The sequence below is a fragment of the Gopherus evgoodei genome, chromosome 9 (genome assembly GCF_007399415.2).
Source record: "Gopherus evgoodei ecotype Sinaloan lineage chromosome 9, rGopEvg1_v1.p, whole genome shotgun sequence".
NCBI classification, from domain to species: domain Eukaryota; kingdom Metazoa; phylum Chordata; order Testudines; family Testudinidae; genus Gopherus; species Gopherus evgoodei.
The window spans coordinates 48,921,586-48,944,297 of record NC_044330.1 but is presented as its reverse complement, the minus strand read 5'-3'; the positions used below and the strand labels follow the sequence as shown (position 1 = coordinate 48,944,297).

The 22,712-nt window shown below is 44.0% G+C and overlaps 2 protein-coding genes across 6 annotated transcripts in view; one reads left to right on the top strand and one right to left on the bottom strand.

Annotated features, from left to right (window-relative positions):
* The first annotated feature begins 15,038 nt into the window (after nucleotides 1–15,038).
* On the top strand, nucleotides 15,039–19,068 carry SFT2D3 (SFT2 domain containing 3). The gene has a single exon (XM_030575267.1). It carries the CDS (start codon nucleotides 15,233–15,235, stop codon nucleotides 15,884–15,886), a length of 654 nt encoding a protein of 217 aa, XP_030431127.1. The 5' UTR covers nucleotides 15,039–15,232; the 3' UTR covers nucleotides 15,887–19,068.
* Nucleotides 19,069–20,486: 1,418 nt separating this feature from the next.
* WDR33 (WD repeat domain 33) overlaps nucleotides 20,487–22,712 on the bottom strand; it is a 96,399-nt gene continuing 94,173 nt past the window's right edge. For all 5 annotated transcript variants that reach the window (XM_030575258.1, XM_030575259.1, XM_030575260.1 and 2 more), the window contains 2 exons: nucleotides 22,227–22,412; nucleotides 20,487–21,138 (listed from right to left, as the gene is read on the bottom strand). In XM_030575258.1, the coding sequence (XP_030431118.1) occupies nucleotides 20,909–21,138; nucleotides 22,227–22,412 (416 nt within the window). In that variant the 3' untranslated portion in view covers nucleotides 20,487–20,908. The remainder of the gene's footprint in view (nucleotides 21,139–22,226; nucleotides 22,413–22,712) is intronic.

Here is a 22,712-nt window from a genome sequence, read left to right as displayed (position 1 = left end):
ACTGTTAGCCTCCCTTTTCTGGTACCCCGCTGCAGCTCCTTGGTTTTCACGTTGCTGGTCCCTTTTGTAGCTCTCCTCCTCCATGCCCCAAGCGATCTGCTTGTATATGTCAACATTTCTACAGCTGGATCAGAGCTATGCCTGCAGCCTCTTCTCCCCACAAACCCAGGAGACCCAACTCCTCCTGTGTACTCCAGGCAGGAGCGTGTCTACAACATGAAGCCAGCATGGTCAGGAGGGCACTTGCTAGGCATGCTCTAGAGTTGCTAGACGAGCTCTCCAAGCCCACCAAACAGGAAATGCAATTTCAAAATTTCATGGTGCTTTAAAGGGGAGGGTTGTCTTCCTGGGTACCTGGCCGCTGGGCAGCGGAGATCAAAACGGTGACCAGAGAGGTCAAGATGGGACACTGTGGGACACTTTCTGGCGGCCACTAACAGGTAATGTAAGTAACACAATGTCTATGCTGACACCGCATAGATCTAACTATATCTAAATTCTATGCATAAGATATAAGCTGGGTTGTGTTGACCTAACTACGTAAGTGTCTACACTAAAATTTTGCTCCCGCTGACGTAACTGCCTCTCTACGTCAACTTAATAACTCCACTTCCACAAGAGGCATAGAGTCAATATCAATGTATTTAGGTTGATTCATTGTCAGTATAGACACTGCATTGCTTACGTCAACTGCTACTGGCTTTTAGAAGCCATTACACAATACCCCACACTGACAGTACAATCAGTACAACTGCTCCTGGTGAGGTCACTCCCCCACATACAAGAAGTGGACACACAAAAGCGATTTAATTGCTGCGACAGCTGTATGCCAATGTAATTTAGGTCAACATAATTTTGCAGCTTAAACATGCCCTCAGGTTCATAGCATGCTGCTGCTGAGGACAGAGGAAAACACAGAAGACTCTTTTACGATGATTAGATTGTGTCTCAGGTTATCAAGCTACCAAATAGGTGTTATCACTTAAGACAGCTCAAACCACCCTTATTCTCTTATACTAATGTTTCAGCTTTGCTTAGTGAGATAGAAATGTATTGCACCATGTTGTATCACAATGATCAGGTTGGGGAAGGAATTCCTGTCCAAATCCAATTTCTATTTTGTACTAATTCCCTCCAAGCTAATCAGGCAGGATTTGACAGACATCAGATTAGGATTTTTCAGAAAAATTTCAGGCAGGGGATGGCAACTCTATGCTCACTGAATTTCATGTTCTGTAGACCTGTCTTGTTTCAACCATTTGGCAAAAACCTAGACTTCCACTCATTAAATTAGGTTTTGATTGTTAAACCTGAATAATTAAATGGGTACAAAATGTGTCAGAACTTTCTTACTTCTGTTTAGCTTTAAGTTAATTCAAAATAGTTTTAAATAGGTTTCATTATTAACTGCAATATGCCACTCACACTGAAATAAGAACGTTCACACTGGTTTAATAGAACGAATTTAACTAAACAAGTGTACATTTGTGTATAGAAAAACCCTTACACACTCAATCTATTTATTTTAAATACTTATATGGCCCGTTACCATAGTATCAGAATATTGTGCAATATTTAATGTTTTTATCCTCACAATTCCCGTGAGATACCGATTATCCCCATTTTACAGATGGGGACCTTGATGTTGTCTGATTAAAGTATAATTAGGCAAACCATCGTTGCTACCACTGTTATATAATTGCAACCATTCTGGTATGAAGTGTAATATATGACCAGAAAAGGTTAAGAATTAAGAGTTAAGAAGCTTGCAGACTAACTAACCCAAAGCCAACCTGTAAAAACCTGTTAGAAATGGTAATTAGGGCCATTCAATGCTAGATATTCTAGAACTTTGAAATGCAAACCTATATTGTTAGAAGTTAGAAGTGATACTAATTGTGTACTCATAAACGTTAGCCATTTAAAAAGACAGTTGCTGTCTGTCACTGTAACTATTAATTCAGAGATCAAAAGGGAATATTAACATTTAGAAGAATCTTGGGTGAAACAATATCATTGTCTATATGTATCTTTGAAGTTTGTGATAGACTGCCTAATGGATAAATTGCCCTATGTTAATTTGTGTAACTAATTACTGGTTGGGCTTAGGAAACAGAAGGTTACATCAAAAGCCTATTGTTTACCCAGGACTGTATGGTCAAGTGGATGCTACAACACTGTATAAAAAACCCTTGGGTCCTGATCCTCTCATCTCAGATCTGCTTGAGGCTTCATACAGGGGAAGCTTAAACCATAAGGACTGAAATTCCAGTCCTAAATTGGAACATCCTGAAATGGTATTGGACATTGGACTATAATCTATGGACTAAATTCTAAAAGAACCCTTTGCAACTACAAAGCAAACCATCTTTGCTATGACTCTGAACTCAAGAATTGAACTCATGTCTGTATGTATATTGATCTTTTAACCTATACTCTCTCAGTCTCCTTTTTAAATAAACTTTAGTTTAGTCAATAAGAATAGGCTGTAGCATGTATTTGGGTAAGACCTGGAATATTCATTAAACTGGGAGGTAATGTGTCTGATCCTTTGGGATTGGCAGAAATTTTTTATATGATGAATAAGATTTTCATTAATCTTCATCGTATTTGACTTGGGTATCTAAGTGGAGGCCTTGAGGCTGGGTACTTTAAGGGAACTGTGTTATTGACTTCTGAGTAACCAGTGAGGTAATAAAGAAGCTGTTTTATGCTGGTTTGGTAAATCTAAGTATTGGAATATCCACCAGCTTTGTGGATTGTCTGCCCCATTCTTTGCAGTTCACCCTAATTGAATAACCTCAGGTGGCTCCCCTGGGAATCTGGTCACAGGACCTGACCATGCGTAAAGTATGGGGGTCTGTAATTTTCTACAGAAATGTAAGTGACATATCTGCCTGTCTCCCTCATCAATGCTGCCCCCACGTCCCCTCAAGCCTCACCTCTACTCCTTCTGTGGCTCTTCATCCACCTCTTCCAGGCCTCGGTGCTACAGGGGGGTCCTCTCTCCCCCATCCATGTTGGCAGGGAACAGCTCCAGGGCTGCTTACCTCCTTCCCAGGCCAGGTGTTGCAAGGCGCAAAAGAGCTGTCCCATCGCTCACAAGAGGGGAGAAGGAAACAGAGGAGCTGCCCTGAATTGCTGGGCTCTTTTTGTTCCCCCCATCCCGCAAGAAAGGTATTGGCTCTTCAGAGGAGGTTGGGGAGAGCTGGGACTGCTTTACACAGCAGCTCTGATTGGCTGCTCTACTTCCAGAGGGTAAGTGCGGGAGCCAGACCACAAGAGGGATTTTCTCCATGCACAGCTGAAATGTGTGCCCTCAGTGCCTGGCTGGCGCTGTAGACATTTTATCTCCTGTGTCTGTGACCCGGATCACTTTAAGTACTGGGAACTGAGATACAGAGAAGCGAAGTAACTTAGAAGTCTGTGGCAGAGCAGTGAGTTGAGTTTAAATCTCCCAAGTCCTAGGTTAATGCCCTAACGTCTAATGCCTTGGATCATCCTTCCTCTTGCCTACTAAGTCTCTTGTTCTCATGCAGGCAGGGCTAAATTACATCCATCTCAAATACTGCCCTCCACTCCATCCAACACGGGACTCTTAAATACACCTGCACGTTCCAATTCCAACCTAAATAATGGAGTTTTGCAGGTCAATGACAACCTCCAGCCTTTTTTCCAGCTGCTGACATCTTGCATTGTGACCCCTCCCAGCCACCAAGTACTCTTAACCACTCCATGAGAAGCACCCTAACCTAACTCCCCTTTCAGTTGCTGAAGCCTTCCCAACCTACAACATGCCCCCTCACTCCATTCTCTTAGCTGCCAAAGCCTCCTACCCCCCTAAGACAAGCACCCACCCAGCCCCACCTATGAAACTCCCCTTCCCTCCCTCAACAAGTGCCCTAATGCGCCTCCTGTATATTACCTGTACCTCATCCTGATTCACTTATCTTCTACTGCATTTCATTGCTCGCTCCAGCTGCCAAGCCTACCTCCCTATCTGTTAAAAGTCTCCCAGTTACTCTCCTGCAAATCCCCAATTGCTAATCTGTCTCAATATGACACCCCCTCAACTGCCACATCCTTATCACATCCCTCACTGAAAAGGACCTATGTCAGCTTCTTGCTCAATCCTTTATTACCATTGGCCAGGCCTGTTTCTCAATACCCTATCCCAGCAACAAGCACCCAAACTCCCTACCCAGCTGTAAAACCCTCCAGTTCTCAGAAAAAATGCTTGCTGGGCTACCCCATATAGAGCATTTCTCACGTGCAGTTAGCAGCCAATGGAATTGAGTATCTTTGAAGGTGTTAGAAAAATGACAGAAAACAAGTCTGTTAAATTTTGTGCATTTGGCTGAAGTCCTGCATAGAGAGGAGTGAGATGACTTTCTGTGGCTCCTATCCTGCAGTCCATTTTCTGCTTCTCTTAACGAAGTCTTTACCTGCTGCTGGAAGCTCCTCAACTAGAGAAACATCAATTGCTCCTAGTCAAACTGGCCCAAGGAACAGGAGTTAGGATGGCTCTAGGCTCCAGCAGCACAGGTTTAATAAGGGATTTTATCTTTTCTGGTATTCTGTACAGTGAAAAGTTTCCCTAATTTGCCTTGCCTGAGTCTGGATGGGGAAACTGAAGTGCCAGAGTCTGGAGATGTGCTCAAATGCAGGCAAACTGAACCTGGTAGCTTTAAAGATGTGAAGACAAAAAATCCAAACTACATATTTGTATTTATATTATATTTGTCTTTCCCTCTCAGCCTCTGTTTTATCACTCATTATGTTGCTTCTAAACTTAGATTTTAAGCAACACAAGACAGTGATTATGCCTTTTACTTGTTCCTTAAAATGCCATCATTGTGAGGACATTGTACTAATAATAAAAAATGTAAATTAATAATAAACTATAATTAAGCCTACAATTTAGTTAGGGAGGTCGCGGCAGCCAGAGATTCCATGACTTTACTAGACCTCCGTGACTTCTTGGGGTTCAGCTGTCAACAGCTGAAGCTGGGGCTGAAGCTGACGCTGCAGCTGGAGTCAGGACTATACTCGCCTGCCCTGCGTTGGGGGCTGCAACCTGGGCCGAGCGCCCCTTTTCTGCAGCTTCTGCCGGGGATGAAGTGAGATTGTGCATCCCTGCCCCGCAGTGGGGGCTGAAACTGGGGCCATGCGCCCCGCCCTTTGGCTTCCGCCGGGGGCTATAGCTAGGGCCACGCACCCCTGCCCCACTGTGGGGGCTGCAACCTGGGTCATGCACCCCTGCCCTTCGTCAGGGGCTGCAACCGGGGCCAAGCGCCCCTGCCCTGCAGCTTCTGCCAGGGGCTGCAGACAAGGACATGCGTTCCTACCCCACATCAGGGGCTGCAACCAGGGCTGAGTGCCCCTGCCCTGCGGCTTCTGCGGGGGCTGCAGCCGAGGCCCTGTGCCCCTGCCCCAGGGCTTGTACGGTTATATTTAGTAAAAATCATACACAGGTCAGAAGCTCTCTGAATTTTTGTTTGTTGCCTGTGACCTGTCCATGACTTTTACTAAAAATAAGCGTGACAAAATAGTGTTAACTATAATGAATTTTGGAGATGCAATATTATACAATCCTCCATTCAGATAGTTACTTGTGAGTCACCTGTTTGCTGTACATTAGTTTCCAACATGACCAGATCTCAGGGGAATGGAGGATAGAGGAAAGAAGGGTTGCCATGATAAAAATTAGGATTGTTAATGTGTCTTTTAAAGAAACCTTCCTCTTTATAGATTTAATAACAGCCCCCTTTCCCTCTCAAAAAAAAACAACCAAAACCCTTTACAACACATTGCAAAATAACACAGTACAAACAATGAGCCTGATTCTGTAACTGAATGCCTGGACAGAGACTCCTGCATTTTTGAAGAGCCCTGATTTAATTCCATGGGGCTCCACAGATATGCCCATGTACATCCCATTGCAGGACTGGTCTTCAAAATAGCATTCAGAAAACAAGGCAAATACTAGAATATTCAATCTGGTACAAATAACATTATCCTGTTAGCAAAGTCACATGCTCACACCAGTTGTCAATGGCAGGCTGTAACTCCTTAAATGTGATCTACAAAGGGGAAAAAGGGTATGTGCCTCTGTTTGTTTACTACACATAGAAGAGGCCTCGTGTTTTAAACACTTTTTTGGCCTCTTTTTTAATATACATTACAGTTCAGGTTTTACCTACCATTGACGATTCTATGGTGACTAGAAAATTAAGACAATTAAGGAGGTCTGTCAAGTGATTAAAAAATTAATTGCGATTAGTCATGCTGTTAAACAATAGAATACCATTTATTTTAAATATTATTGGATGTTTACTACATTTTCAAATATATTAATTTCAATCATCAGCATGGAAGCATGTCCTCTGGAAGGATGTCCGAAGCATGGAAGGGGCATATGAATGTTTAGCTTATCTGTCATGTAAATACTTGTAACACTTGCTACAAAAGTGACATGCAAATGCCTGTCCTCACTTTCAGGTGACATTGTAAATAAGAAGCAGGCAGCAGTATCTCCTGTCAATATAAACAAACTTGTTTTTCTGAGTGATTGGCTGATCAAGAAGTAGGACTGAGTGGACTTGTAGGCGCTAAAGTTTTACCTTGTTTTATTTGTCAATGCAGTTTGTTTGTATATAATTCCACATTTTAAAGTTCAAGCCTAATTTAATGTGTCCAGTTTGCAAATTAATTCCAATTCTGCAGTGTCTCGTTGGAATCTGTTTTTGAAATTTTTTTGTTGGAGAATTGCAACTTTTAGGTCTGTAATTGAGTGACCAGGGAGGTTGAAGTGTTCTCCGACTGGTTTTGAATGTTCTGATTTTTGACATCTGATTTGTGTCCATTTATTCTTTGGCGTAGAGACTGTCCAGTTTGACCAATGTACATTGGCCGAGGAACATTGCTGGCACATGATGGCATATATCGGAGTGGGAATGGATGGGTCATTACCCAAAGTAAAAACCATTTCCTCATGCTATTTTTCCTCTACTGTTACTCACATCTTCTTGTCAACTGTTGGAAATGGGCCATCCTGATTATCACTATAAAAGTTTTTTTTCTCCTACTGATAATAGCCCACCTTAATTGATTAGTTTTGTTATAGTTGGTATGGAAACACCCATTATTTCATGTTCTCTGTGATCTTTCTACTGTATTTTCCACTGCCTGCATCTGATGAAGTAGGTTTTAGCCCAGGAAAGCTTATGCTAAAATAAATTTGTTAAGTTTCTAAGTGCCACAAGTACTCCTCATTCTTTTTGCTGATACAGACTAACATGGCTAGCACTTTGAAATAAATGTAAAGTGAGCATTGTGCACTTTATATTCTGTGTTGTAATTGAAATCAATATTGAACATGTAGAAAAACATCCAACAGTACACTTCTACCCTGATATAACACAAATTTGGATATAAGGCGATAAAGCAGTGTTGGTGTCACTAAGCATAACCCTACATAACTCGGGAGGGTGGAAGGCCACAAGAGTATGGAGCCTTCCTGGTTTTAGGCCTCAGCAGACAAGAGTCCCTCCATGTCTGAACTTTAATCGACCTAAAAGGCCAGGTGTAACAGCCGTTATCAGTTGCAACAGTTCTAACTGGTCTAAAGCAGAAATAATGAAGCTTGTGCACCTTTAGCAGAAGGACAAGATAACTTGCAGAAGGAAAACTTACTAACGAGCTGCTGCGGCCAAGATTACTTAATGCACCTGCGCTTATGGAATTGCTACAGGGGGAGGAAGGAGGAGGAGGGAGGGGAAACGGGGGATTGCTAGTCAGTGAGAAAAGTTCTCATGGATATAAAGGAACAGACTGCTTGTTTTAGGTGTGCTTGATTTGAGTCAATCTCCCTGCACCGCTTTGAGATCTCAAATAAACTTGGTTTGTTTCTCCACCCTGGTGTGTTTATTGGCGCGGCACACCAGGCGACGGACCCCCCCGCTGTTGCTTGGCCTCAGGCAGTTATCTGCCGGCAACAGTTCTTGGCGCCCAGCGTGGGGCATTGAGGCTAAAATTAGCCTTGCCTGGATCCCTTCTGGTGGTCGACAGATCGCGGCGACGACCGACGCCCAGCGCGCACCGGTGACTTCACCGGGGGCCTCGGCGGAGACGCAGTTCGACTGACCGCAGAGGGCACAACGGTGCAATGCGCTCGAGTAGTGGAGAAGCAGTTGAGGGCGACGGTGAGGAACCGGTCCCTTGGATAAGGTAGGAACAGTCCAGTGGTCTGGATTTTTGCCTGTTATGACCTGGGGACGCCCAGTGTCACCCTAGGATATGGGGCAGGGACAGAGTACAGGCAGGGCATGGTGTACACCCTTTAAATGCATTCTAGTGAATTGGAAAGTGCTTGGACCAGATCCACTAACTAAAAGCAAACTAAAAAGTTCTGTATAGTAGACTGGCCTCAATATCAACTAGAGGACCAGAAAGGTGGCCACCGGAAGGATCACTTAATTATAACATGATCCTCCAATTACTCCTGTTTTGTCAGCAAATGGGTAGCTTCTGAAGCTGTTTGTATGGAGAGCTCTTGTAAAAATACCCCACTGTAGCTCCAGTTCCTCCCTCTGTCTGGCAGAGTGCAAGGATCCAAAAGCAGGTTAGGGATAGTGCAGGGACAAAGGAGGGACCTGTCTAGAAAGGGGAGACCCTATGTCCTAGTGCACTCTCTCCCTGTTGTAGCTAAAAAGCAAGATCAGATGCAGAATGGTACTGGGGGCCAGTGTGAATGACTGTTACCGGAAGACGCCCAGAGTACCCTGTGAAGCAAAAGCTCGTGACCAGGACTACTCTAACGCAAGCCCGGTAACTAGTGGATCTTTAGGAGGTCCGACCCATGGTGGGCTGACTTGGCCTGGCATCGTCCGGTGAGGAAGCTGCCTGGGTCTAGGAGTGTGTGTACCCATCTTCCCTTCCCCTCTCCTTTCCGTGTGGGCTACTGACAGTCTGATCATCTCACTGGATGCAATCAGAGTAAGCGGCGCCTTCTCCGAGAGACTAGCCGACGCTCTTTGCTGAAGGGAGGTGTAGGAGGGTCGTGGCCATCCTCGTTAGCCTCTCCTGTGTGAGTACCCTGTAGGGAAAAATCCTTAGTTTATGAGCCGCTAGCGCGGACAGGGCACCCTCCCTGTGTGTGTAAGTGGAAAATGGATGGGGGGCAGTCTAAACATTCCATCTCACCCCCTAAGGGTACCCCAGCATATTACATGTACGTACATTATGGTTCAACAACCTGCAGGTATTTAGAGAAATGGAATATTTACACGCGTGAAAATCCATCCATCCATCTAAACAATGCCCAGTAGAAGGTACTTCAATCTAGATAAGATCATACATCTAAGAGGAGCGTTTAATCACCAAAAAGCCCTGACACAGGGTGAGCAAATTTGTCTATTGAGGAAAGGAACGGGTTAATTTAAAAATCATCTTGGCCTAGGGATGGAAGGGGGGGGGGTTGCTCTGCATTCAGGGTCAGGAATCGGCGCGGACTGTGCTTGGTGCAGGGAGGGACTGCTTTCGGCCCCAGCTGGCTGTGAAGGAAAAAATATAGACAGAGGCGAACCAAAGGCAATACAAGTTACAGAACTAAGATTACATTTGCAAAGCTTAACTGTCCAGTAAGATCCAACAGTGTGCCTTTGTGACCCCGGAGCCAGTGTGGCTTGGTGACACTGAAGAAGCCACAGGCAGCCGACCTGGACTGGAATCTCTGAAAGAGACGCTGCAGAAGATTCCAGGGTGCAAGAGAACAGCCCTCCAAAGAGCGGAAGCATGTTAGAAATTCCGGACAAGCTGTATACAGGATAATCTCCAGTCCACCTCTCCGCCCTTCTCTGAACATTATACACAGAAGTGACCAGTCTGGATGTACGTGTGTGGGTATGAAAGGGGCTTGGGGCATTAATGTTTTCCTGAGTGATGAGGGAGCGTTCCCAACACTCTCCGTTGTTGTTTTATTATTTTATTAATGGAGCTTTAAAATACAGTTATATGGTGTGTTTTCTTTATCTTCCCCCAACGATCCTGTAGTGTCAGCCTGATCACCTGACACGAGGGATAGATTGGTAACAGAAATTTGTCACAGTTTGGTGAGCAATTAAGAAGGAGGGGGAGCCCTGCAGAATTTACACCATCTATTTGTTTTACCCTTGTTATTTTGTGTTTGCTTTGCTTGGTACTGTTGGTGTTATATGTTGAGAACTGCATGAGTAAAAGTGAGTCCTAATAGGATAAGAAAACGCTATCTGGTTCTGGTTCTGGTTCTGTTCTGTTTAACCTGCTACTGTTGTTTTCCTGCTCTGTTCATTTGGGCGTTAGGAGTGTGGACAGAACTGAACCTCTTGTTCGTAATTCCTCGGAGTGGAAGCCATGTGTGCAAGAAAGTTCTGAGGCTGAATGGAGATCCTTCTGTCCCGTCCCCTGTAGCGGTCAGTGTATAGAAGTGGGAAAGTCTGGCTTAGACTGTAATTCCCTCTGCGTAATTCTCTTTTCTGTTTAAGTGTCAAACAGATGAATGAGTCTCTGGGTAAACCCTCTAAGAATAGTCCTTTAAATTATATGTTAAGTAAATGGCCTTTGCCCAATGGGCCATGTGTTTTTGTCCAGGTGGAAAGCCTCATGAAGGAGGACTCGGGTAGTCTTGTGAGTAAGAATGTTTAAGGGAAGAGACCAGGAGGGGTGGGGGCTAGTTGAGAAGCCCACCCTCCTAACTAAACTGGTAGTGGAACAAGGTGGTGCCCATGGAAGGGACGGTTCAGCAAGAAAAGCAGGATCGGGCCCAGGCAGGCAGGCAACAGAGAGAGAGAGAGAGAGAGAGAGAGAGAGAGAGAGAGAGAGAGAGAGATTGGAAAGCAGGTTGGAAAACTTTAAGGGTGTAGTGGAAGGAAGGAGTCAGTAAGTGTAAGCATGGAGATTTCAAATACCCAGGACTTACTTGGAATGATGATTTAAGTTGATAAAAGTGGCTGTTGGGAGACAAGCAAGTGATTTAAGGGAGAGTGAGAAGTTAACTCTGTAGTTGCTGAACGAAACAGCAGTTGAACTTTGTAAAAATGCTAAAGAAAAAAAGTTTTTGGTGTTTGTGAAATGTTTGTAAATAAATTCAGGCAAAGAAGTTATTGGATTGCAATCATTTGGTTTGGCTATGAACAATTTAGTTGAATTAGCTGAAGAATGTATACAGTGTTATGTAATTAAAAACCTGGGCTGCCTATGAAACAAATACAAGAAACTATGGGGTAATTCCTCTGTTTTGCCTGAAGCCAACAAGAGTATTTGTATATTTCAAGTGATGATTGTCTGCCCAGAAAGGGTGGGTAGACCTCTTGTTTTTTTGTCTTTCAGATAATCAGAGAAAACTGATGCCAGCTGAACAGCATTCAACGTATCATGCATTTACTGGCACAACAGGAATTATGTTTTGTGTTCTATGTCCTGTCTTGTGGTGTTTGTCTTGTGGCCGGAATTTTTGTGTTTAATATTTTTATAAAATAGTCTAGTTTAAAATCAAACAAAAAGGTTAAATTAAAATGCAGATATTTGTTTTGTTCAACTTGGAATACAAAGTGTTTAGATAAATCAGGAGAATGTAATATACTAAAGTCTAATGCATTTCCTTAAGTAAGGAAAAGAAACTTTATTGGCCAAACTGTTAATTGCAAAATTGTTGTTAAAATTTGCATACCAAGAGTCTTTGAAAGCAAAGACATGAAAAGTTAACCCACTCCCCATATTGTACATGGGATCTTTCTGGCTACCTCAGATTTCTAGCCAGAGGGCTGGGGATGGTGGAAGGCTATTGGACTAGAGGTTGTATTGAGTGAACTCCTCAAAGTGGGTGTGCTTGTCCTGGCTTGTTGCTCCAAAGCTCTGTAATAAGGTTATTTTAGTAAAAGGGTGTGTGTGGCATATATTAAATAATAAGACTAATGTACTGTATAATGACAATGTTTATATCTTCATTGTTGGGAAGAAGGTGTATAAGTAAAAAGTGGAAGTTTCCTTTGCAGGTTAAAAGAAGCCAAGAAGGGAGAAGGACAAAGAACAGAATGAATTAACTGAAAAAAATAAAATAAAATAGCAAGTTCAGCCTATAGATAAGACACTGACTCCATTCAAGGACACTGCTCACAGTTAAGACTTGGCTAACAACCAGGAAAAGGAGGGCTTGAATTTGCCCACACAGCTATGAGATTTGCAAAACATTGCCAGGCACTAATAAAATGTGTTAAGTTTCTTTTCTCACAGGTAAAGAAGGGCTACCCAAAGACCCTAGCAGCCCTGCCACTCCTTGGAACCAGGAGACAGGATTGGTGTAAAGGTCCACCAATGAAAGACTGCTCTGGCTACACCCTGGAAAGGCCCTTATTAAGTCCTGCTACCTACCAACACCACTGTGAAGTGCCAAAGACTGACTGCTTGGACCCAAGATTCTCACTGCAAAAAGACCCCTCCACATCGGGAGAATTCTCCTACTGATGATTAGCCTATTTCACCTTCTAGCTCCACTGTGCCTTCTGGACAGTAGGGAAAAAGTACAAGGATGCTGCACCACGACTGTTTCGGGAAAGAAGAAGGAACACTCAGAAATTGGCAAAGTCCAGGAATTCCTGACTAGAAAGGACATTAAGAACTGACCCTGGTGAAGAAACAAAGAATTATACACTGGCGGGAGGACATTTATGGGACCCATGCTTGAAAATGTGGTATTGATTGGAGCTTGGGGTTTATTCTACAGGCTGCGCCCTGTGTCCTAGAGAGTGACTAATAATGTAACCCCCCTCCTATGCTATTAATGTCGATGCCTTTTGAAAGTACCTGAGAATAGTTAAATAACAGGTGTATTATAGTACTACACCAAGGAAAGATGGTATTGAATATCACTGAGGCTGGGAAGGCATTGCAGTGGGATCTAGTATGTTTAGGAATTCGGGATTTCCTGAATTACCAGCTGATGGCCATTTGGAGTGATCTTAAGTACCAGACTTGGCCCACTGCCCTTACAGACGCATCAGGAATACCATCTGATCTGTGATCATGGAGACATACTTGGACACTTCCTGGGTGAAAGTGTGGCTTCCCAGGGCTGGGTGTGCACCCTTATGGGGATGAATGCTGTACTTATGTCCCAGAAAGCGCACAGGATATTAACAAGCACATCCTGTCAGCCAAACAGGCTTTTGAACAGTGGAAGGCCCAGGAAAGGAAACCCACTATTTCTAATTCCCTCTGGGGCTGGTTACTCAACCTGGGAGAAATAGGGGAAGGCATTGTTCACCTCCTGCTCACTGGTGTGGTGTTGTGTATTGTTACTCTTCTCTTGCTTGCTTGCTGTAAAGCACTTCAGCTCCCTGGAGCTTAATCACATGTTATCCTTTAAATGTGAGAACACTCAGCCAAAAGTTTGTTGAGTATTCTCAAAGGAGGGAGTTGTTGGTGTCACTAAGCATAACCCTACATAACTCGGGAGGGTGGAAGGCCACAAGAGTATGGAGCCTTCCTGGTTTTAGGCCTCAGCAGACAAGAGTCCCTCCATGTCTGAACTTTAATCGACCTAAAAGGCCAGGTGTAACAGCCGTTATCAGTTGCAACAGTTCTAACTGGTCTAAAGCAGAAATAATGAAGCTTGTGCACCTTTAGCAGAAGGACAAGATAACTTGCAGAAGGAAAACTTACTAACGAGCTGCTGCGGCCAAGATTACTTAATGCACCTGCGCTTATGGAATTGCTACAGGGGGAGGAAGGAGGAGGAGGGAGGGGAAACGGGGGATTGCTAGTCAGTGAGAAAAGTTCTCATGGATATAAAGGAACAGACTGCTTGTTTTAGGTGTGCTTGATTTGAGTCAATCTCCCTGCACCGCTTTGAGATCTCAAATAAACTTGGTTTGTTTCTCCACCCTGGTGTGTTTATTGGCGCGGCACACCAGGCGACGGACCCCCCGGCTGTTGCTTGGCCTCAGGCAGTTATCTGCCGGCAACAGCAGTGCTCTGGGGCAAGGCTGTGCATGCCAGCAGATCAAAGCAAATTCAATATAACGCAGTTTTGCCTACAACGTAGTAAGATTTTTTGGCTCCCAAGGACAGCATTATATCAGGGTAGAGGCGTATTTATTAAATTTCATTGGTAGCCTATTGTTATAAGTGCAATTACTTTTTCCCTTCTTTGCTAACACTTCTTTAAGTCCAAGACCTAATGAACATCTGAGGAAAAGGATAACATCATTAAAGGTTCAACACATCATCCCTTCAGTTAAGTTGTTGAAGCTCACAATAAACATCACCGAGTTTCCTAAGAAACCTTATGGAAAATCCCTGAAGAGCAGACATGCCAACATAACACAAGCATAAATAATATTAAAAGAAAACAAAAACGTATAGGCCTCCTTGATGAACCAAAAATATATTTGAAAAACACAAACGTAATGCCCTCTGTCTGTATCAGAGGTAGGCAACTGTTCAGAAGTGTGTGCCAAGTTTTCATTTATTCACTCTGATTTAAGGTTTTGTGTGCCAGTCATACATTTTAATGTTTTTAGAAGGTCTCTTTCTACAAGTCTATAGTATATAACTAAACTATTGTTGTATGTAAAGTAAATACGGTTTTAAAAAATGTTTAAGAAGCTGCATTTAAAATTAACTAAAATGAAGAGCCCCCCCCCGCAGGCCAGTGGCCAGGCCCTGCGCAGCGTGAGTGCGACTGAAAATCAGTTTGCATGCCACCTTCGGCACGTGTGCCATAGGTTGTCTACCGCTGGTCTATATAAAACTTTGCTGGTCATAATTAAAATCCCCTTTAACTCTGCCTTTTTCATGTGGCTAATCAACACCCCAGCCATCCCAGTGGCAGCCCGTGATCCCTCAGCTGTTGAACCAGTTCCATAACTACAACCTTCTTCAAGCTTTGGGCAGCCACATTGATTCGGATGCGCTGGAACGGGGATGTGGGTGACTGGGCGTCCCACGCGAGACTCGGCTCAGAGAACTTCCTCTCCTCGCTCTACGCCCTTTCGTGGAACTGGGAAAAGTCACGTGGTTGGTCGTGTCATGTGACAACATGACCCCCCCCCCACCGCCTGTCGACCTCTATGGAGACTTCCAGTAACCCGGATGTGACCGCGTTTCATGAGGAGCTCGAAGAGCAACGTGTCCTATTGGCGTTGGCGTTCACATCCGGGTCTTTCCCTACCTGTTGCTGCCCTCCCCCTCCAAGATGGCGGAGCTGAACCGGCAGTTACAGGAGTACCTCGCTCAGTCTAAGAGTGCCAGCGGCCCCGGCCCAGCGGCCCCGAGCTCCTCGCGGCCGACGCCGGATGCCGCTGACGCCGGAGCGGGGACGTGGCTGGGCCGGCTGAGCCCCTTCTTCTCAGGCCGCTCCTCCTCCTCGTCCCCGGCGGCCGGCTCGTGGCCCTGGGCGGCCGAGCCGGACCCCTGGCTGCCGGGGCTGTCGCGCTGGCAGCGGCTGGTGGGGAGCGGGCTGTGCCTGGTGCTGGCCGCGCTCTGCTTCGGCCTGGCCGCGCTCTACGCGCCGCTGCTGCTGCTCCGCGCCCGCAAGTTCGCGCTGCTCTGGTCGCTGGGCTCGGCCTTCGCGCTGGGCGCCGCCGGCTTCCTGCGGGGGCCGAGCCGCCTCCTGCGGGAGCCCAGCCGCGGCACCGTCCTCTACCTCGGCGCCTTGGCCGGCACCCTGTACGCGGCGCTCGGCCTGCGCAGCACCCTGCTCACCGCGCTCGGGGCCGCCGCCCAACTTGCTGCCATCGCCGGCTGCCTGCTCGCCCTGCTGCCCGGGGGCCCCGCCGGCCTGCGCTACCTCGCCAGGCTCCTGGGCGGCTTCGTGCGCCGCCGCGTCTCCAAAACCCTGCCCGTGTGAGGGGCCGAGCAGACCCAGTTGGGGGCTGAGACCAGCGGTCCCCTCCCCATCCCCAGGACGAATCTTCGCTGCTGTCCCATGAGGCCGATCGCCCGTCCCTGCTGGACAGATGCGGAGGACACGGCGTCTGGCTGGGTAACAGCCTTTCTGAATACAGGGCCACAGGCCATCAGCGTCCCGCCCCTCTAGCGCAGCTTGCACGGCTGCCTCCGGGGTATGCGGCTCCGAGCCCGTAGCGGGGCGTGGGTGTCCTGCTGCTCGGGGGTAGGGGGTGACTGAGTGACAAAGCCAGTGCGGTTCTCCCTCTCCCCTGTCCTATTGAAGGCAAGTTCTTCCTGCACAATCGGTGCGCTGCCGTAAGGGAGGAGGCAGCTGGGAGCTGCGCTCTGTGCAGGCGCCTCCTGAGGACAGGGACCTTTACAAAGAGATTTGGCTGTAAGTCGGAAGAAGCTACTTGGGAAAGTTCAGGAAAAACGAATCAAACTTGACAGTTAATGTGGACAACAAGAGCGAAACCGACCAAAGGATGGAGTTTTCCTTCTCCAAGAACCAGTGTTGATGGAGCTATGGAACAATTTTTCTCCTTACCTTTGAACAGTGCAACTGAAATCCTAACGTTGCATCTATGACTATACGTTTTTGTTGTTTTTACTGTATTCACATGTAACATATATTGTGCCATAATTCCTAGTATATGCTTTGCCTTATCAGTGCAAAATGAGCTTTGTAGCAGGATGCTGGAGTCTGTCTCCTGTTCTGGGTGGTAGATGAAGGATTACCAGATTCCTATATCAAGTGTAGGATCACATGGCTGAAACTCTTACTTTGAAAGTGGCCTGTAAGACTACAGAGCCAAGCATAGTGTTGGTACTAAACTCTACATAAACTCTAATGCTTTGTTATACTCCTGAGCCTTGCCAGATTCACTCCAGCTTGGGATGTGCTGATGCCAGGTGCCTCATAGGAAAATCTGTTTATAGATATCCATGAAACTTCAAAAAAAAGTTGGGTGTGTGTATATATAGAGCTCCTGGTTTGGAGTTTATCTTTGGATGTTTATTTTTAGCAATTTGAGTTCTATGTAGATGCCCAAAAATTGGGGGTGGGGGTTGGACCAAAAGTTGGTCCTTCTTTGTATCTACTGTAACGCATAATCTCTTTATTCTTCCTAGTGTGATTTAATGTAATACTATTTCAGATAGTGCTATCTGAAGTGCACTAAGGAACCTTTTATGTACCCCAGCAGGGTCTGTGTGGACCTATTAATACACAACATATGTACTTTAGAAATCACACAGCTGTAGTCTGCATTACTGCTGTGTTGATCAGCCCTTGGACACAAGTTAACCATATCCAGTATTGATTGGATAAATACTGTTGTTTTTTCTTTTTGGAGCAGGGGTTTTATTGGTTAAAACCAAAAATCAGAAGCTCTAGCTATATTACCACAAATGTTGTTCCATGTTTCATGACATCTTTATATCAGATTGTAAAGAGTCAAAATCAAAAACTGTAATTGCAACCATCTTCGATTGGCTTATATGGTAGTCCAGTGTATGTTGACATACCCATTCCATTTAACTGTCTTTTTTAAAACACAAAAATCAGCTGTGACCTTCAAAATACTGAAAACAACATCCTTTAACAAGTAGCATTCATAGAGGTCGTGGATCACAGAAAGTCATTCTTTGATAAGCAGAGGCATACCTCTTTTACATAGGGAATTATGAAAAAAGTGAACGCATATCAGAGATCATTTAGTTCTTTGCAGTAAGACTTCCAGAATGGTGCTACAGAAGCTTTTGCCTCTAGAGCTAGTTCCTTGAAGTCCTCACCCATTGGTTCTAGAAGTTGGGCAGGCACTGCTTATTTAACAGTGATGCTTGTAGCCTGACCTTGAGAAATAGATTTTTTTGCAATATGTCCAGCCTCTACTAGCCATACTTGAGTATTCTTATCAGATTCTCCTTAGGAAGAAATGATCTTAATCTACTCATTTAGTATTTGCACAACTACAGTAAACAAATGCTTAACTTTAAAATAGATGTACAATATTTCTAATAAAATATTTTTATACCAAAAGTATTAATCTAGACACTAGCAGGTCTAGTTTTATTTTTTTTAAACAGCAGCACTGAATGTTTTCCTGTTTACTTTTATAGTTTCATTTGGATTTATATCAGTGTAATATCAGATTAGTGTGACTGCTTCTAAACTAAACCTAGGTTAAAGTTCATGGGTGAGATTAAATTTTTAAAAAAGTAGGCTAAAACATTTACAGTAAAAGCCTAGTAAATCTCTCCTCTCTTTGGTAAAAGGTCTTATATGGAAAATGACAATCCTCCCACCACTGGAGGCTGGCCACAAGAACCTCCAGCCACTAATCTACTCCGCAGGCTACAGCTGTATCTGCACTTTTGTAACAGAGACAGTAGATCTGCACAGATCTATTGGGTCACAGCAGAGCATGGCTCTAAGAGCTAAGGATGTCCTGGTTCTGCCTCATGGGCATTTTCTTCCCCTCCTTCCCCCCAAAAGCAGCAGAGCTGTTGTGGTTCTTCTGCATTATGGACTTGAAAATATTACCCTAAAGTTAGCAAGTGTTTGTGTACCAATTGTGATCACATCCACATGGCTTGTCTTAAGGGAGCTCAAAGCTTTAATTTTGAATGGTGTGGTTTGGGGAAGGTAAGTTCTCCTAAAATCCAGTATTAGGCGGTAAACAGGGTTTTAGGTTAAAGGAGACCTGCAGAGGAAAAACATAGGTTTGGGTCCTCTTAATTATATAAGAAATCTTGTTTTTTTAAAACCTCATTTCTAGTGTGTTTGCCTTTTGTGAGTGAATGGAGTGAGTTTTTCAGCCCTTAACTAATGGTAGAAGGGTTGCTGAGTTTCTTTTCTTCCAACTGTTTGAATTACAATATTTATCTTCCCCCTTATTACATCCTAACACAACTAGGATCTGCCTTAAGCTACAGAAATTAATTTACACAGATAAGCTAGAACCTTCAGCTGAAGTCCCCATATAGAAATTTAACCTTTTCTTTTAAGCAAGAAGCAACTAGCCTGTGTCAAGTCTGGCTCAGAAGAATCTGCTAAACTGTTCTGTGCATATCATTTCCTTAGGGCTACTTCTCGCTTCAGCCATAGTATAATAAACTTTATAAGCTAACTACCTTAAACATTCTGGAGCATGTCTTATGTCACTGTATCTGCAATAAAACAATTAAGCAGTGTTCCTATTCACTACTATATGACTTAGTCCAAACTGTTCCGTACAATAGAAGCATATATCTGAAGATGACAGCTGCTGAGTAGGAATGTGAAGATCATAGCAATTCTCCTTTATCCATGCTTTGATCTGTTTAAATAGAGTTCCTAAAATCTTCTTAAACATAACCCAATTAGACTGTGGACAGGGGAAGATAGATGGCTTGGCAAAATAAGTGGGTGAAGGAGTGGCTGCGACAGCCCACACTCACATAGTGAGGATTAATTAACTCTTTCCTTACAATTCCTTAAACAAGCTCCATCAGCCCTACACTTGCTTTTCCTTAATGTACTATTTACCCTAGATGGAACTGTTGAGGAAGGGGCTTGTGAAAAAAAAAGTTACTAATGGTATTTTAATCATCCTTTTCATATTTGCACTATCAGCCACCTCCCACACTTGATTTTGTTTCCTAATGCTACAGGGTGGGAAACTTGATTTCCAAGAAAAGACTAGCTCTAGGTAATACTAATTTCTTAAATGAAGTTTAGGATACTTACGTAGCTATCTCAGAAATACTTGAGACAGACATGCTGGTGGATGAAGCCAGAAAATCTCTCATGGTATGGTGATAACTGAAGCACCATAATTGGTAAACAACTTTATTATGATATGCAAATAATTAAATGGAATAAACAATTGTAATGTTGTAGTGGCACTAAACAAAATCCTGTGGAGAATACTTAAAAACAAAATTCTTTAAAATCAGGGTGGCTTAATGGTTTGCCCTTTCTAAATGTTCAGCTTGTAATTTAGTGGCCATTCCTCATTTCTCTGCAGTGTTGTATGTACTACAGTACTGTAAAAAATTATATACATCCCTGATGATCAAGCTGCCGAATGTCTATCGCTTATGATGGAAAACTAACACCATGGAGAACAAAGGACAGATCCCTTTGCAAGGCTTGAATCAATGAGGGTTAGCAGGAGCAGATGAACATTGAATGTGCAAGCTGGATTAGGATGCTTGCTCGTATGATCTATAGTTCAAAAGAAGCTTTTCACAGCATTCCCCATATGTCCTTTTAAGGAAGGTAGGAGAGGGAGCATTGGTGTGGTTTTGGTTTTTTGTTGTGTATGTATGTACTGGACTCAACTTCATCACCACAGATAACATTTTTAATAGCACATGAATGTTAAAGGTGTAAAAATAAAAATTCTCTAAACATAATAAACCCAAACTGATTGTATTAAGGCAGTAGGAACTGTACTGTAGAGACTTTAGAGCTAGTCCTATGGTGCCATGTACTTGACACATGGAAATTCTATAGAAGATGGGGTGTTTTGTAGTTTCACTGAGAGGGTAAAGATAAAGAATCACACACTGCACTGATTTTTTTTGTTAATTTTTGCACAAATTACATTCTGTATTCATACAAAAACAACTTTTTTCTGACAAACTGTACATATAGAAACAAGTTTCCATCTGGATGTGAACTGAAATCTGCGGAGGTGCTCCATGTCTCACAACACTAAAAAAAATTCCAGCTTTTATCTTTACAAAACAATGCAGGTAAAAGGTGAGGAGAAAGAGGTTGAACGGATGAAATAGAAAGCCAGCTACCATGTTGCTGCTAGCAGCAGTTGCTTGATCCTAGGAGAAGATCCTTGTTAGGAACTAATGCACATTCAGTTATCCCAGTTAAGAGTCCAGATTTGTGGAGTTGCAGGAGTACTTTCTTGAGTCCACAATAGGTGTCTATTTAAATACTGTCCAATAAGGAGTGGGCATCATCTAGTCATAGCCTCTTCTATCGGCCCCTTCCACCACCCCTGGATGCTCCTCGCCTTGACTGGCCAGAGTTCATGTTACTGCCTCTTCCCCAATTACTTCCACTCCTCCCTCCTCTGGAAGGGTTATTGCCTCCTGCAGGACCTCCAAAACCTTCATCTCTGTGGAATCCATCATGATGGTCTCCCTCCAAAGAGCTAGACCTCCCAGACTTTGGCACTCTCTGTGAAGGTCCTGAGCTTCCTCGTCCTAAAAGAGGAAAACATTTAGTTATTGACTTTATAGTTTACGCCATCCCTCTCAGGCTTTTGAAGGTTGCCCCAGGCTTAGACAAGTGTTTGGGTTACATTCCCCTATGATACAATCCCTCACAGATTATACAGGATGTGAAATCTGACATACTAGTCTCCAAATTTACATTTCTTCCCTCAGCACAAAATTTTTCCTACCACATACAGATTTCATATCAATACGACAGTCCCTGAGAGGGACAGCTACAGGGCAATTCCTCTGGAGCTAAGGTACTGCCGCACCTCATTGATCAGCAAGGACCTTGTTAAATAAGAACACCGGGAAATGGAGTGCACAGGCTCATAAGCACTTGAGACACCCTGAATAAAGTATTCAAACCCAGATTCTCTCACTTGGCAGCAGTCCTATTTTGGCCCTGTTTTGCATACTTATTCTAAATAGGGTGTTGCCTAAACCCAGTAACAGCTTCTATTCAATCAAGGGGTGGTAATGAAGGCATTAGAATAGTGTCCCTGAAAGAGATGTATCCTCCTTTAGCCAGTTCTGACAGGGCACAGTTGAGAGATGCTATATTCTACTGTGGGGCATAAGCATGACCTGCATCTTCTGTTGTTCCCAGGAAAGAGGACTGTCTGTTCCTCACAGCTCACTTCAGATATGATACCAAATGCAAGAGAAAAACAGGACTCTTGCCCAAAACAGCAGGGGTAGTAATTTGAAGAAAAAATGCTTTGCCCACCTATCCTCTTAGCTAAGGCATAACTAAATATTTTTTGTTCCACTTTAACAAAAACTTTTGAGAGGTACAGCATGTGTGGTTCTGTACAAAACAAGAAAACATGATTCCTGTCTCAAAGAGCTTACAATCAGTGTTAGATAAATTCATCTTCAAATGACCTTCCCACCACAAGACTGATGGCAGCAGGGCCTGCACTTGAAAAGGCATTACTCAAATTTTCTGTATCAAACTAAACCTTAGTTCTGCTTTAGCACCTTGGCCTGCATGAGGAATTCTGCAGAAGTGCACTCTGGGAAAACAGTAAAAACCTATGTGAAGTTCTCAGTACCAGTTAGTTACCCCTTACCTTTGCCTCTCTCCTCTGGAGGTGCACCTGGAGCTTCCATTTCTCTGTGATCAGATGTACCTGGTCCATCATGCCAGGGACGTTTGCGTGGTGGCAGTGAGGCCATGTCCATACCCTGAAGTGAGGAAGAACGCTCTCGGCTGGCAGGAGACTGTCCATCATGAGGAGGGTGATCCTGACGGGAACCTGACCATGAAGAGAAAAGACAAAGTCATGAGTAACATGCAACTGATGGGCACAAGGAATCTAACATTCTTCCTCTGTGTAAAAAAGATACCAAAATAAATGTATACGCATTCTACATTCTTTAGCAATTTCACTCATGGCAAGGAGATCTATCTCACTGCTCTTGTTCAGAAAACACACGAGCCAGTTCTTAACTTTTCAGAGTATCTGCTCTTTAAGGTGCACGTATATACCTCTGTTCAATATTTCTAAAGATACCCATGAAAAATATATATAATTAACAGACAAATAACTGACAAA